General features: G+C 38.7%; 3 protein-coding genes across 4 annotated transcripts; 2 read left to right on the top strand and 1 right to left on the bottom strand.

Annotated features, from left to right (window-relative positions):
- The first annotated feature begins 269 nt into the window (after positions 1-269).
- On the top strand, positions 270-2,410 carry LOC116120276 (glucan endo-1,3-beta-glucosidase 12-like). Its single transcript, XM_031406231.1, has 3 exons — positions 270-413; positions 508-1,827; positions 2,235-2,410. Exons 1-3 carry the CDS (start codon positions 329-331, stop codon positions 2,267-2,269), a joined length of 1,440 nt encoding a protein of 479 aa, XP_031262091.1. The 5' UTR covers positions 270-328; the 3' UTR covers positions 2,270-2,410.
- Positions 2,411-5,618: 3,208 nt separating this feature from the next.
- On the top strand, positions 5,619-7,331 carry LOC116120378 (clathrin coat assembly protein AP180-like). The gene has a single exon (XM_031406328.1). The coding sequence runs from the start codon at positions 5,619-5,621 to the stop codon at positions 7,329-7,331; it is 1,713 nt and encodes a 570-aa protein (XP_031262188.1).
- An 840-nt stretch (positions 7,332-8,171) lies between these two features.
- On the bottom strand, positions 8,172-11,958 carry LOC116120391. 2 transcript variants are annotated; one of them, XM_031406345.1, is made up of 2 exons: positions 10,027-11,958; positions 8,172-8,996 (listed from the first exon to the last, which is right to left on the bottom strand). In XM_031406345.1, the coding sequence occupies exon 1, from the start codon at positions 11,790-11,792 to the stop codon at positions 10,059-10,061; it is 1,734 nt and encodes a 577-aa protein (XP_031262205.1). In that variant the 5' UTR covers positions 11,793-11,958; the 3' UTR covers positions 8,172-8,996; positions 10,027-10,058. The 2 variants fall into 2 exon arrangements, with proteins under 2 accessions (XP_031262205.1, XP_031262204.1); XM_031406344.1 differs by lacking the exon at positions 8,172-8,996 and adding an exon at positions 9,003-9,494.
- Positions 11,959-13,345: the final 1,387 nt, after the last annotated feature.

The following is a 13,345-nucleotide window of genomic DNA, read 5'->3' as shown; positions in this document are numbered from 1 at the left end:
AACAGACAATAACCTGCATCGAAATTCATGCTCCCTCGGAAAAATAAAACTACTACGGCACTAGAATAAAAATTAAAACGGTCGAGTTTGTGGGCCACGTGAACAGTGGTCCCACGTGGTTGTAGTCCAAGTGGGGATCGTGGTTCGTGCAGTCTGCAGCTACTCTCTCAACCTTTCTCTTTTGTCATATTCTGACACGTGGGTCCCTTCATCATCTTCTTGATCTCTGGAATCTCTTCCCTCTTTCTTTGTATACCCCTAAACCCTACACACTCTTCCTCACTCAATTAACCCACTCAGACTCCCTCTTCCTCTCTCACTCTCTTTCATGCTCTGCTCATCCAAGAACCAGAGCATGGAGCGTTACATTGTTGCTGGCTGCTTCTTACTCTTCTCCATTTTCGTTTTCGCAGGTAAAGCTTAAACCTTTTTCTATAATTTCTCAGGCAACGTCAGATTGGACAAAGGCATTGTTCATTAATCTTGTTGTGCATTTTTTTTTTGCAGAGGCGGGTTCAATAGGAGTGAACTATGGACGTATTGCGAACGACCTACCTTCAGCAACCAAAGTGGTGCAGCTTGTGAAGTCTCAGGGCATTGAACGGATCAAAGTATTCGACGCAGATCCAGCTGTTCTCAGAGCTTTATCCGGTTCCGGAATCAAAGTCACCGTCGACTTACCCAATGAGCTTCTCTTCGCCGCCGCCAACCGCGTGTCTTTCGCCAACTCTTGGGTACAGAAAAACATCGCTGCTTACTATCCAGGTACCCAAATCGAAGCCATTGCCGTGGGCAACGAAGTCTTCGTTGACCCTCACAACACCACCAAGTTTCTTGTACCTGCAATGAAGAATATCCACCAAGCTCTTGTCAAGTATAATTTTCACTCTGCCATTAAAGTCTCTTCACCAATAGCTTTAAGTGCTTTACAGTCTTCTTACCCCTCTTCAGCTGGATCTTTCCGAACCGAATTAATACAACCCGTTTTTAAGCCCATGTTTGATTTCCTTCGCGAAACTGGGTCATTCCTCATGGTCAATGCGTACCCATTTTTCGCCTATGAGTCAAACTCTGACGTCATCCCTTTAGATTACGCTTTGTTTCGGGAGAACCCCGGTGTTGTGGATGCAGGTAATGGGTTACGTTATTTTAGCCTCTTTGATGCTCAAATCGACGCCGTTTTTGCTGCAATGTCGGCTCTTAAGTACGACGATCTCAGAATGGTTGTTACTGAAACGGGTTGGCCTTCAAAAGGAGATGAAAATGAATTGGGTGCAAGTGTTGAGAACGCCGCCGCGTACAACGGTAATCTTGTCCGTAGAATCTTGACGGGTGGTGGGACCCCTTTGAGACCAAAGGCGGATCTGACCGTTTATCTCTTTGCTCTTTTTAACGAGAACAAGAAAAACGGTCCCACCTCGGAGAGAAATTACGGGCTCTTTTATCCAAGTAAGCAAAAGGTTTATGACATTCCATTCACTTTGGAAGGGTTGAAGAATTACCACGGCCATCAGTCTCCAGTTACCGGTGGCCAACCAGTGGCGACGCCTGGCAACCGCGGAGGTGTGTCGAAGAGTACTACAGGGAACACTTGGTGTGTGGCAAATGGTGAAGTGGGAAAAGAGAAACTGCAGGCAGCTTTAGATTTTGCCTGCGGTGAGGGAAAAGCTGATTGTCGTCCGATCCAGCCGGGTTCATCTTGTTATGATCCGAACACCTTGGAAGCCCATGCATCGTTTGCGTTCAACAGTTACTATCAGAAGATGTCGCGTGCGGGTGGTTCCTGTTATTTTGGCGGTGCTGCCCACGTTGTTACTCAGCCACCTAGTACGTGTTTTTTTCCTTAATTTTTAAGCTTTTTCGTTTCATTCTTTAGTTTTTAGTTTGTTCATGTTAGAGTGTGTATTCGTAAATTTGATGAAATGCACCGGTGGACTCCATGACCAATTTGAAAGCAAGGAAGAGTGAAAAGCCTAAAAAAAGGACACCACTTGAGTGGGCTGTAATGGTGAAACTTTTTCTTCTCAACAAGCTTTTACTTGGCATGTATTGACCTGTGGACCCATGTTTTTCTTGATAAGTGGGTTTCATTGGGTTCTCTTTGTTAATCAAATGGGAAATTACTAAGGGTATAGTAGAGCTTTGACGGTATTAATATTTTAACTATACGAGTACATTTCCCTTCTTTTTGATATTTTGCATTTTGCTAAAGCCGGTGTGTTATGTGTTTGCAGAGTATGGAGCTTGCGAGCTTCCCACTGGATATTGAGGAGGGAAGAGAGAAATGCAGAAGGGTGAAGTGTTGTTATCCTGAGAGGGATTAGTACTAATTTTATTGTAGCTGGTTTTGGTTTTACTTCACATATTTTTGGGGTGTCGCTAATCTGATATATTTGTTCTATTGAGTGGTTGGGGTTTGTTGAACATTTATTCAGACATCCTTTTCTGTAATTATTTAATCTTATATATATTGCTTAATGTCTACTCTTAATCTCTGTCATCTTTATAGTTTGACTTGGTTGTTTATGAATTGGTCTTTGCTGATCTAAACATTCACGCTTTTGACTATAGATTCTGATAACTGCATTACGTGGAGCTTATAATATTTCAATTTCTGATGACTGCATATTCAGGAAATAGTATATAGCTTATTATATTTCAGTTTTTATATAAACTCCATACTTAGTTGCTATATGATCTATGGGTATATAAAATTAGCATGTAAATAACGCTATGAATGAATGTGTATTTATTTGTCGTAAGAATTGAACCGTCATCACTTCAATAATTATAAATGAGTTGGAAAATAGGGCTGTGATGTATTTGATAAGAAAACCATTTAAAACGAGATGGTTACCCTGGATGTGAAACAAGTTTTAAATCGTTGTGCAGCACTTTGATTTTCTTAGAGTAAACGACATTTTCCTACCCAAGTTTGGCGAATCTACAAGTTCCCACCTTGGTTTCATAATATGCAGATTCCCAACTTTAAATTAACAGAAAGCTGTTTAATCTTTCATAAAATAGTCATTTCAAAGATGAAATTTTCAAAATAATCCTTCACTTCTCAAATTCATCCCACAAAAAAATTTCAAAATAACATTTGACTTCTCAAATTCCCCCCACCTGCAATTTTAGGCCATTTCAGCCTGTTCCCGGCGTAGTCGACCTCTGCCAATACCACCATTACAATTCCCTCAACCCCCACATCAAAACCCCTAACCTCCCCGTCTAATTGAACTCCCCAATCGCCGACCGTCGTTCTTAGTTTCAATCGGCGTTTCATCCAAATTTCGACAAGTCCCGGCACTGGAAACCACCCCTAGCCCCACCAATAGCATCATCGGCTTTCCCCCATCAAAACCCCCAACATCGCCAACTGCAATTGCCCGTCGATCCCCGTTGCCTCTCCTTTAGGTTTTTGCATTTTGTCGCACCTTTCCAGCCAAAATCCAGCACCTCATCGAGGTGCAATCGGGTGAAAAAGTTAGGAGTTTTGGTGAGGAGAATAAGGGGATGCTGGTGGTGGTGTCAGGGAGGTCCAATGGCGCCATAATCAGACTAGAATTTTGGCTTGGCCGGGATCCTCTAGGGGTTATTTGATAGAAATTTGAGATGTAGGGGTTATTACAATGTTAATTTAGGGTGAAAATCTATAATTTATGAAACTAGGAGGAGAACTTGCAGATTCACCAAACCTTGGGTGGGAAAATGTCGTTTACTCATTTTCTTAAGGTATAAACGTTTATTTTTTATTGATATGCATCAGTTGCCATGGTTATGCTATATGCATTAGGGGAACTTACTATGATGTTGTAACCCACGAATGATATTAGCTTCTTCTTACTTAGCAACTGGGTTCGGCAGAGGGAGAAACTATTTGTTGACGCAAATATGAGGTAAGTTCCCACTGGATTCCAGTTGTAAGAGAGATATACCAAAGGCAGAAGCCATCAGTTTTGACCTCTACTGAATTTATTGCTAGTATGAATAGAGATAACTCATAAAATGACAATAAGCAATGAAAAATACTTTGCAGCTGGTCCTACTTGGAAAATTGGAAAGAGGGTTAATTTGTTAGGTCCAACTACTAGCTATCAACATAAAGTTACCTTGGATCCTGATTGAATAATTATGCATTTTGTTTGTACAGTTAATTTAAGAATATACATACAATTCAAATTAATCCATTAAATTTGAAGTGTGAGGGCAGCCGAATCTATAGTTACAATGAGAGATAGATAAGGAGCATGATGATGAATGTAGTAGTAGAAATTGGAAAAGTTGTTCAAAGTTTTAAACTTTATCACAATCCGAAACGACAATGGTCTTTGACAAATCAAAAAGTGGGAGTTATTTTCTTTAGTTTATTGAGAGAGTTGTTCCCATGTGCATTACATAAACTCAACCTACCCACAACGATGCTATATGTCTTAGTGTTACTCACCATCATTAAAATATAAGAACCGCCTCCTCTTGTTTATGTTCAACTTTCTACCTTTTAGTTAAATATATATATATATATTGAATGTAGACAGATAGTACATACAGCACCTGATATGTCGGGTTACAAAATACAAGTATCAAATCTTTTATCAGAGATTCCGCTTCCCTAAATTTTCACATGTTCTCACTCTATTATTCACTCTCCTATTTACCATTTTTTTGTTCCCTTCTGCAAAGTCCAATCCTCTCTCTGTCTTTTAGATCCATATCAACTGAGGTTAAGTTTTTAGTATTTTTAGATTACTCATTTCATGAACAAACTTTTTTAGCAAGAGCTGGTGCTAAAAATGCCGTAATCTTTCATTCACAGTTAGGGAAGATGAGTTTATGTTAGGTTTACGATAAACTTAGCACTACTCTTATCCAATAATAGGGCGTTATCTCAATTGTTAAATGTATATTTATGAATTTGGCGAAAAGCTTGTGTGAATTGTGTAGCAACCAATAGGCTTAGCTCAGCCCAGCCCAGCCCAGCCCATATAGCCTCATGACGAACCATTGGGCCACGTAGGTTGGAAGTTAAAATTCAACAGAATTATACGGCTGCAATCAATGGTTCATCTAGATATTTGGAATACACGCGNAAGTTTATGTTAGGTTTACGATAAACTTAGCACTACTCTTATCCAATAATAGGGCGTTATCTCAATTGTTAATGTGTATTTATGGGTTTTGAGGATTTGGCGAAAAGCTTGTGTGAATTGTGTAGCAACCAATAGGCTTAGCTCAGCCCAGCCCAGCCCAGCCCATATAGCCTCATGACGAACCATTGGGCCACGTAGGTTGGAAGTTAAAATTCAACAGAATTATACGGCTGCAATCAATGGTTCATCTAGATATTTGGAATACACGCGTTAAGTGTTATCATTCATTTAACTGATTTGTTGACTTGGTCAACGAAACTTACAATTCTTCATAATTAATAAAACCGATTTAGCTAAAAGTTTAAGGCTGTCTCAATAGTTTTCACCATCCAAATAAAAAATAATCACCTTCCCTCTACCATATTAAAAAATTTCCTGTAAAAAATCCTTCAAAATCACCTCCTCGTTATTGATCATTTTTCACAAGAAAAAACCCACTACAGCTTTGAGGAAAGAATTGAACAAAATATGCCAAGCAAGCTGAAGAAGGCAATTGGGGCAGTTAAAGATCAAACAAGCATTGGATTAGCCAAGGTTTCTAAATCAACGCCATCAAACGTTGAAGTTATAATCCTTAAGGCCACCAGACATGATGAAATTCCGGTTGATGACCGCTACCTTAACGAATTGCTTCAATTGATTTCTTCCAACAAAGTTCATGTTGTGGCTTGTGCACAAGTCATTGCCAAGAGAATAGGCAGGACTCGGAATTGGATTGTTGCTCTTAAGTCCCTCATGCTTATTCTTAAAATATTTCATGATGGTGACCCTTTTTTCCCTAGAGAAATTAGTAATGCAATGAAACGTGGTCACAAGATTCTCAACCTTACAAATTTTAGAGATGACTCCAAGTCAAGCCCCTGGGATTATACTGCTTTTGTTAGGACTTTTGCCATCTATCTTGATGAACGTTTAGATTGTTTTCTTTCAGGGAAGCTTCAAAGAAGATACACAAATCGAGAAAAGGAGAATGGTGGAGCTGGGAGATGCCACAAACCTGTTACTGACATGAAACCAACACTTTTAATTGACAGAATATCAAGTTGGCAAAGATTGCTTGATAGAGCCATTGGTACAAGACCAACTGGTGCAGCCAAAAGCAACAAACTGGTTCAGATTTCTCTGTATGCAATTGTACAAGAAAGTTTTGACTTATACAGGGATATATCTGATGCATTGGCGCTCCTTTTAGATAATTTCTTCCATCTACAATATGAATCATGTGCGAGTGCGTTCCAGGCTTGTGTCAAGGCTTCAAAACAATTTGAAGAGCTTTGTTCATTTTATGCATTGTGTAAGAGTATTGGGATTGGAAGAACCTCCGAATACCCGAGTGTACAAAAGGTATCAGATGAGCTTATTGAAACATTGAAAGAATTCTTGAAAGACCAAGCTTCTTTCCCTAGAAATAGGAGCAGATCACCAGTAATGCTTCTTCCAGCGCCACCAGTACCTGATAATAAGGACCCTTGTTCATCAAGTTCTGAACCTGGTGATGAATATATTTGTGATCAATCATCAGGACCAACAGAAAGAGAATCTGAATTTGATTCGCTAGGAACAAGCCCGAGTGCATCTTTTGAGCAATATTGTTCATCTTCACGATCTGATCAACAAGAATATGACAATATTTGTACCATAGATACTATATCAAACCATTCTATGTCCCTCGATCAATGCAAAGATATGACTTTGGATATTTTATTTTTAGACGACTGCACGACGGAAGAGCATAATCAACAGCAACAACATGAAAGAAATGAGTGGGAGCTTATGCTTGCTGAAACTGCAACACAACAACAATCAGAAACTTTAACCAATGCATCAATTTCGGACAATTTCATTCATCAAACTAATTCTTCGCCTGATCAGCAACCATATAATCCATTTCTACAAGATGCAATGGATGTATCAACCACTGTCAATAGTGAACAAGAAGAATTTCAAATCACTACAGATACTTTTTCAGCCGCTCCAACATTTCGGGCAACCCCAACATTTGAACATAATGTTGACCCATTTACAATGGCAATGCAGATTGAAGATGATCCTTTTGAGTCGTGCATGGGTGACAACCATATGCATATCAATAATGGGTCTCCAAATAACCAAATTGTATTGCATGAACAACAACTGTGGTTACAGAATCAAAACAAGATTATAGCAAAGCGTATGGCTTAATTTAGGAAAACAAAGCAGAGGTTTGTGTATGCTTGTTTATACTTAGTTAACAGAGTTGCTTAGTTCTGGTAGACCAAATTTAATAAATACATGCATGCGGATTGAAATAGAACACTCGCTTTAGCCTCATGAACACTATTGTGAATTTTCTTGTTTTCTTTTTTTATTTAATTGCTAACAACGGAACTCAAACATACTTACAGCCATTATCAATAGGCTCTAGATATATATAGGAAGAGGACGGTAGATGTGGTATACAAATGCTTCTAACAAATGAACATTGCCTTTAATATACTTTGAAAATATTGTAGACAGATGAAATGTATGATTAATTTTGTAATCCAAAGATGAGTTATTTAAAAGTTTAACAGACTGTCGACGAATAAGTCCTGATGATATCTTCATGCTAATTGCATATGTGAAACGATGAAAGCGAGTAAGTTGCTCGTAATGTTTCAGTTTGACCTGGCGCCAATCTTCATGCTAATTGCATGTGTGAAAGTGAGGAAAAGAAACAATGAAAACGTTAAAACCATGTATTCCTGGGACATCATTGAAAAATCACTTGGTAAACAACTCAATCTAAGACCTTTATATTACCAGATATGCATTGGCAGATTAAAATCCAACAGGGACGAAGCAAATGTTTGAGTTAAATAGTCCACCATAAATATGCTCCACACCAGGGAAGGGAGAATGGATGTGTTAAATCAGCATATCGATAAAGTTATGTGACCAAGACCAACCTTAATAAACAAGATATTGTCCAGTCTCTACCACTAAACTAGAATTACATAAAGAAAAAGAAAGAAAGTATAAAGCTAAACATATCCTAGATTCATTTTATGTTTGCCAAATAAACACCAACTAATATCAGTGGATGCCCAAGAAAAGCAAAAATGGTTAATTATTCCAACACTTTGCTGCAAAGTTGAAACAGCAATATTATAGAAACTAACTTGTAAACAAGATAACACTTGAAATGGCATAGCTAAGATAGCTGGAGGAATCGGAATATACATGGTTGAAAGCATCAATGAAAGTAGAAGGAAGCATAGTAAACGCAACCATGAGAACAATGGCGGGAAAAATAAGAAACCGTGAAACGAAGTGTGAAGCTTTACAGCTTGGTTTATGCAGCAGCTTTAAAGAGAGACATCAATATCACGAGAAATATAACAAGAAAAAGTTATTCACTTTTCTTTAGTCGTATCAGATGCAGAGTAGAGTAGGGCACGGGTACCCATTCCTTCGTTTACAAAAACGAGCATGTGACAATGAAATGGTCCACACATCTTCCATCTTATTATATCTATATGTAGTTGTAAATTCTTTCCCATGTGACATCCCTGGCCTGGGGACCCCCAATTCCTCACTTCCCTATATCTGCGCCGAGCCTTCCTCTTCTTTTTCTCTTTTCAGATTCCAATGACATCAGTACCGTTTGATCCATGAATTACGACTTGTGATGCAGTGATCATACAACTCAAAACTAAGCATGAGGAAAGGGGGGGGGGTCCCCTACCAAAATCTGATGAAGCGAAACTAAAGACTATACTAATTACCATTGATTTCCATGACCGTCACCAAGGAAGCAATAAAGCTCCTAAAGCATTGGTGGGTTATAGATGTAGCATCAGGTACACCTTTGTAAATCAGCAACGTCTGTCCATATCAATCAACATTCACCATCATCATCATTATTATCATCATACAAGAAACCAAGCAAAACCAGACAAAAGGAGAATCAATGTTTCTGATAAAATCATCATAATCCACACTATTTCAAGTAAAAACAAATACAATAACAGTTGCCACTAACCATGTACATTATCAAACAAGATTCATCCAAATATTAAAAAATAATAATAATAACAATCATAACTTCTTGCTCTCACTTACAGCTCAGCTTCATGAGTGAATCAATTTTTCATTTAAAAAAAAAAAAACGAGGATACTCCCTAAAAAACCGCATCCATGCTTTTTGTCATATTAATTAAAATAATTAATCTTTTTTTAAACTGTATAAAAATTACTTTATAAATTATAATAAGGTGAAAAAAAAAAAGGTTAAGTATTCGAGGTCTGTGTTTGTTTGTCGCTTGCCCAATAGGTAGTTGCTGTATTGTTCGACGGTTACAAAATCCGAACGGACTCTTCCTCCTGTATTATAAGATCAATTTCACACTTCAGAAAAATATAAAATGTTAAAATATTCATACTCAGTGCAAGTATAACGTGTATCACGTGTTGACCAGTCCTTGGGGGTCGGTCCACATTTTCCTTTCAAAGATAAGCTCATGAGTCTATAGTTGAACTTTGACATTATTAATGTCGACGGACGGTGTTTATTTCATATATTATATTAAATATAAATTCTTTGTGATTACAAATATATCAGGATTAATGGTCAACAACATGGCAAAAGCCTATAGGTTAAGTCTTCTCATGATTCTTAACCTAATGACAGCATTGTCTTTTAACAGTAAAAAGGCCCTAAAATTGGCAATAGGCTATTGGTTAAGTCTTCTCACCATTCTTAACCTAAGGACAGCATTGTCTTTTGACAATTAGAAGGCGCTAAAATTGAAGAAAGTAGCCTGCTACAGTAGCTACACTCCTATTCCTAGGAAGCTTCACCTAAAATAAAAATAAACCTAAAATTCCATTTATAACCTTTAGAAAAAAATCGTACCTGAGTTGGCGGGGTTAGTTTTTTTCTTTCAATTATTCCCTCCAAGTCCGGCTGAAAATACTCTTGAGCCGATTCCCGGCGAGTCTCTGCAAAACCTTCTTGGCTCCGGCGACCTCCATCTCCGCCAACTTCTGCAAGTGCTGATAAGCTCCAGCAGCCACCAATCTCTTTCTACACCCGTTACTTCCTCCACTCAACACCGCCGCAACCACCATCACTGTGAACGTTTTATTGACAGCCTCATATTTCGGATCCAACATCTGCACCAATCTCATCACGCTTTTCTCATCCCTCACCAGCTCTTTCCGATTCGACCTCACGGTCAACACTGACACAATCGCTTGTGTTGCCGCCTCTTGTAACCCCACCGGCTTCGGACACTCCATTAGTTTCACTAAAGACCCCATACAGTTTGCAATAGCTCGCTTGTTACCATCACTGATAGATAAGTTACCAATCAATGAAGACGAAATTTGCTGTAATAACATGTTCCCCTTCTTGACAAATTCCCCCAGTTGGATTATAAATGAGGTTGAAGATGACAAGATTCTTGCCGCGGAATCTGATAAAGAAAGTGAACTGATTGCACGCAAAGAGTTTTCGACTGTAGCTAAACTTGACGAAGAATCTTGAATCAAATGCATCAGTCTTTCTAACCCTCGTTCTCGAATAATCAAAACGCGGAAGTACTCACCTGAAGAAGCGAGTGTGGCTATACAATGAGCTGCATTTTCTTTTGCACTATTAGAATCTGAAGCCATTAACTCGACCAGTACCGGTACAGCGCCTTCTTCAGCTAGAGTAGTTTGAATATCTTCCACGGCCACAATATTCCTAATCGCCCCCACTGCATGTGTCTGAGTAGCGACCGATCCAGATCGGCACGCTTCCATCAAGACCGAAACGCCGCCGTATGCTGAAACAGCCCAGGCGTTTTCAGGATCGATGGTTATAGCCTCAATAGCAATCGCAGCTTTTTCTTTCAGGATCATAGACCCTGTTTCAAGAACTCTTAACAAAGGACCGAGTCCTCCTTCCTCAAACACAATCTTTCTTGACTCATCACTCGCTGAGACCACAATTGATAGACCCAAAACCGCCTGTTCTCGAATCAAACCCTGATGGTGAAAATCAAGTAAAGTAATCAAGTATCCGATGTTCCCTTCTTTAGCAACCAAACACGCTGATTTCTCATCATCAATTAGTAGCTGCAACAGTGATTCTAGAGCTTTCTTTTTGAACTCGACACCACCGATTTGCAATCTTGTGAAAAGATCTTTGATAAACAGCACTAAGTCTTCTTTATCAGAGGCGGGACCTGGCTGCGAGAGAACAATAGCATTTGATTGGTAGAGGACTCCAGATCTGAGTAACAAATCAATATCACGAAGATGGTTAGAGAGTGAAGTGGAAGCGATGTCGAGGTCGCTCTGCATTAATAGCTTCCCGCCGGTGAAGGAACTGAGAGTACATTGGTCGGAGAGGGCTTTGAGGCGCTGGAGAGTTGAGAGAAGTGAAGGGAGGAGAGTGTGAAGAAGCGGGTTCTCACTCCAGTGAGGGGAGTCGGAAATGGAGGAGAGAGAAGACTGAAGAGAAATGAGTTTGGTACGGAGGATCTGCCACCGTCCGACGAACGATCGGACGCTGAGAGATGAGAGGAGGAGGAGAGAGACGAGGTTTGTGATTATGTCAAGAAGGGACTGAAGCGGAGCTACTGCGGCGGCGTCGGCTTTGGTGGCAATAGTAGGGGTGGTGAGAGAATGCATTTGATGGGCTCGGACCGGGGCGGGCTGAGCTAGGACGGAGAGTAATTGATTTCAATGTTAAGAATAGAATGAGAATGCATGTGAGAGAAGAGTTGCTTAGAGAGAAAGGAAATGAAAGAAAAGCGAGGTATCGAGGGAAGGAAAAACGAGAGCAATGAGAAGAGTCGTGACAGTTGGAATTGGTATGAAATACTCAGGGAAATGTCAAAAGTGTGGCTCAAACCCTCCACCGGCACCTAGTCAGCTTCATCCACTTTTCACGGACTTTCTGCCACGTCATTTAAAAAAAAAATATATATATATATTAAATTATTGCAATTCTATACAGTTTTTTTAGTTTGTTTTAATAACGGGTCTTATATGGATTAATAAATGTATAAGTATAGTATATATCAGAATAAAATTAAAGGAATTATATATTATTTATTTTGCTGAAAATTGTTGTCAAATGCTCATGATTGTCACTTAACATCATAATTAATATTGGAGGATAGGATCCAACTTAACTACAAATAAATAAATAAAATTGGAGGGCCGTATGTTGGAAGTTGCTCCAACCTAGTTTGCCCCCTTCATAATTCAATGTTTGATTCAAATATCAATCAAAGTGATCAACTTAAATTTGGATGGTTGCCTTGCGCCCTTGCCCCTTCAATGTACTTCAACCTAATTAAAGTTTTAGGTCAGGTCACGACACAAACAAAATGCTGCCAGCTCTTTAACATCACTGTTATTTAGTATCTTTATTTTTACTTTATTGTGCCCAAATATTACGTGGATTAAACACCCTTATAACCTGATGAAGCGAAGGATGAATCGAAGAGTTAAGAGACAAAAAGATCTTGAGTTTAAGTTGTAGTAAGTGTAAGGGTTGACCACCAATTACCATACCCTCCCCCCTCCCCAAAAAAAAAAAAAATTATGTGGGTTCTGAATATTTATTAATCTTGATCCCTTGTACTTATGATTTATAATTATTGTAAAGAAATATTTTATTTATGACAAATTATTAATTATATTAGTCCAGATAAAAGATAAACTTGTCATGGGCCTTAAGTTCCTGACTACAAAAACAAACCCAGTTTATACTTTGTTGGATTGGACTTCACTGGGCCGTTTCCGTCACAGAGGCCCCAAAGGCAGATAAGTAAATGGACCTGATTTCTTTCATTTCACAATTTTATTTATTATTATTATTATTTTTTTTTGAGTTAAATCTTTCAAGTCATTACAGCTTGAATGCACAGTTAATAGCCTTTGGAATTTAAGTCGACATTTATGTTCCCATTATGAAAATAGAGTAGATTTTGTCTCTTAAATAACTTAACAAACACTACAGTTATGATGTTGAAACACGGAAGAGTTAAAAAAGATACATTCCTAAAAGACACGTTAACAAATTGAGTCTTGAATTTAATTGGCTACTTATCTAAGTAAGTTGGCTTGTAAATAAAATAAATGAACCCAACCTCTCTCCCTCACAAAAAACCATCGTCATTGGTTCACCCTAAACCCCTATAATTTGGATGTCCACTCTCCAAAACAACCGACAA

This window comes from Pistacia vera, unplaced genomic scaffold, assembly GCF_008641045.1.
Source record: "Pistacia vera cultivar Batoury unplaced genomic scaffold, PisVer_v2 Contig93, whole genome shotgun sequence".
Lineage (NCBI taxonomy): Eukaryota > Viridiplantae > Streptophyta > Magnoliopsida > Sapindales > Anacardiaceae > Pistacia > Pistacia vera.
Note: the sequence above shows the minus strand (reverse complement) of the source record. Positions and strands in the feature narration are given on the sequence as shown.

Excerpts from the sequence above, each read along its gene's own strand:
- LOC116120391 (XM_031406345.1), bottom strand. The coding sequence starts at position 11,792 with ATGCATTCTCTCACCACCCCTACTATTGCCACCAAAGCCGACGCCGCC.
- LOC116120378 (XM_031406328.1), top strand. The coding sequence starts at position 5,619 with ATGCCAAGCAAGCTGAAGAAGGCAATTGGGGCAGTTAAAGATCAAACA.
- LOC116120276 (XM_031406231.1), top strand. The coding sequence starts at position 329 with ATGCTCTGCTCATCCAAGAACCAGAGCATGGAGCGTTACATTGTTGCT. Across the intron at positions 414-507 it reads CTCCATTTTCGTTTTCGCAG|AGGCGGGTTCAATAGGAGTG; the intron begins GTAAAGCTTAAA and ends TTTTTTTTGCAG. Across the intron at positions 1,828-2,234 it reads CGTTGTTACTCAGCCACCTA|AGTATGGAGCTTGCGAGCTT; the intron begins GTACGTGTTTTT and ends ATGTGTTTGCAG.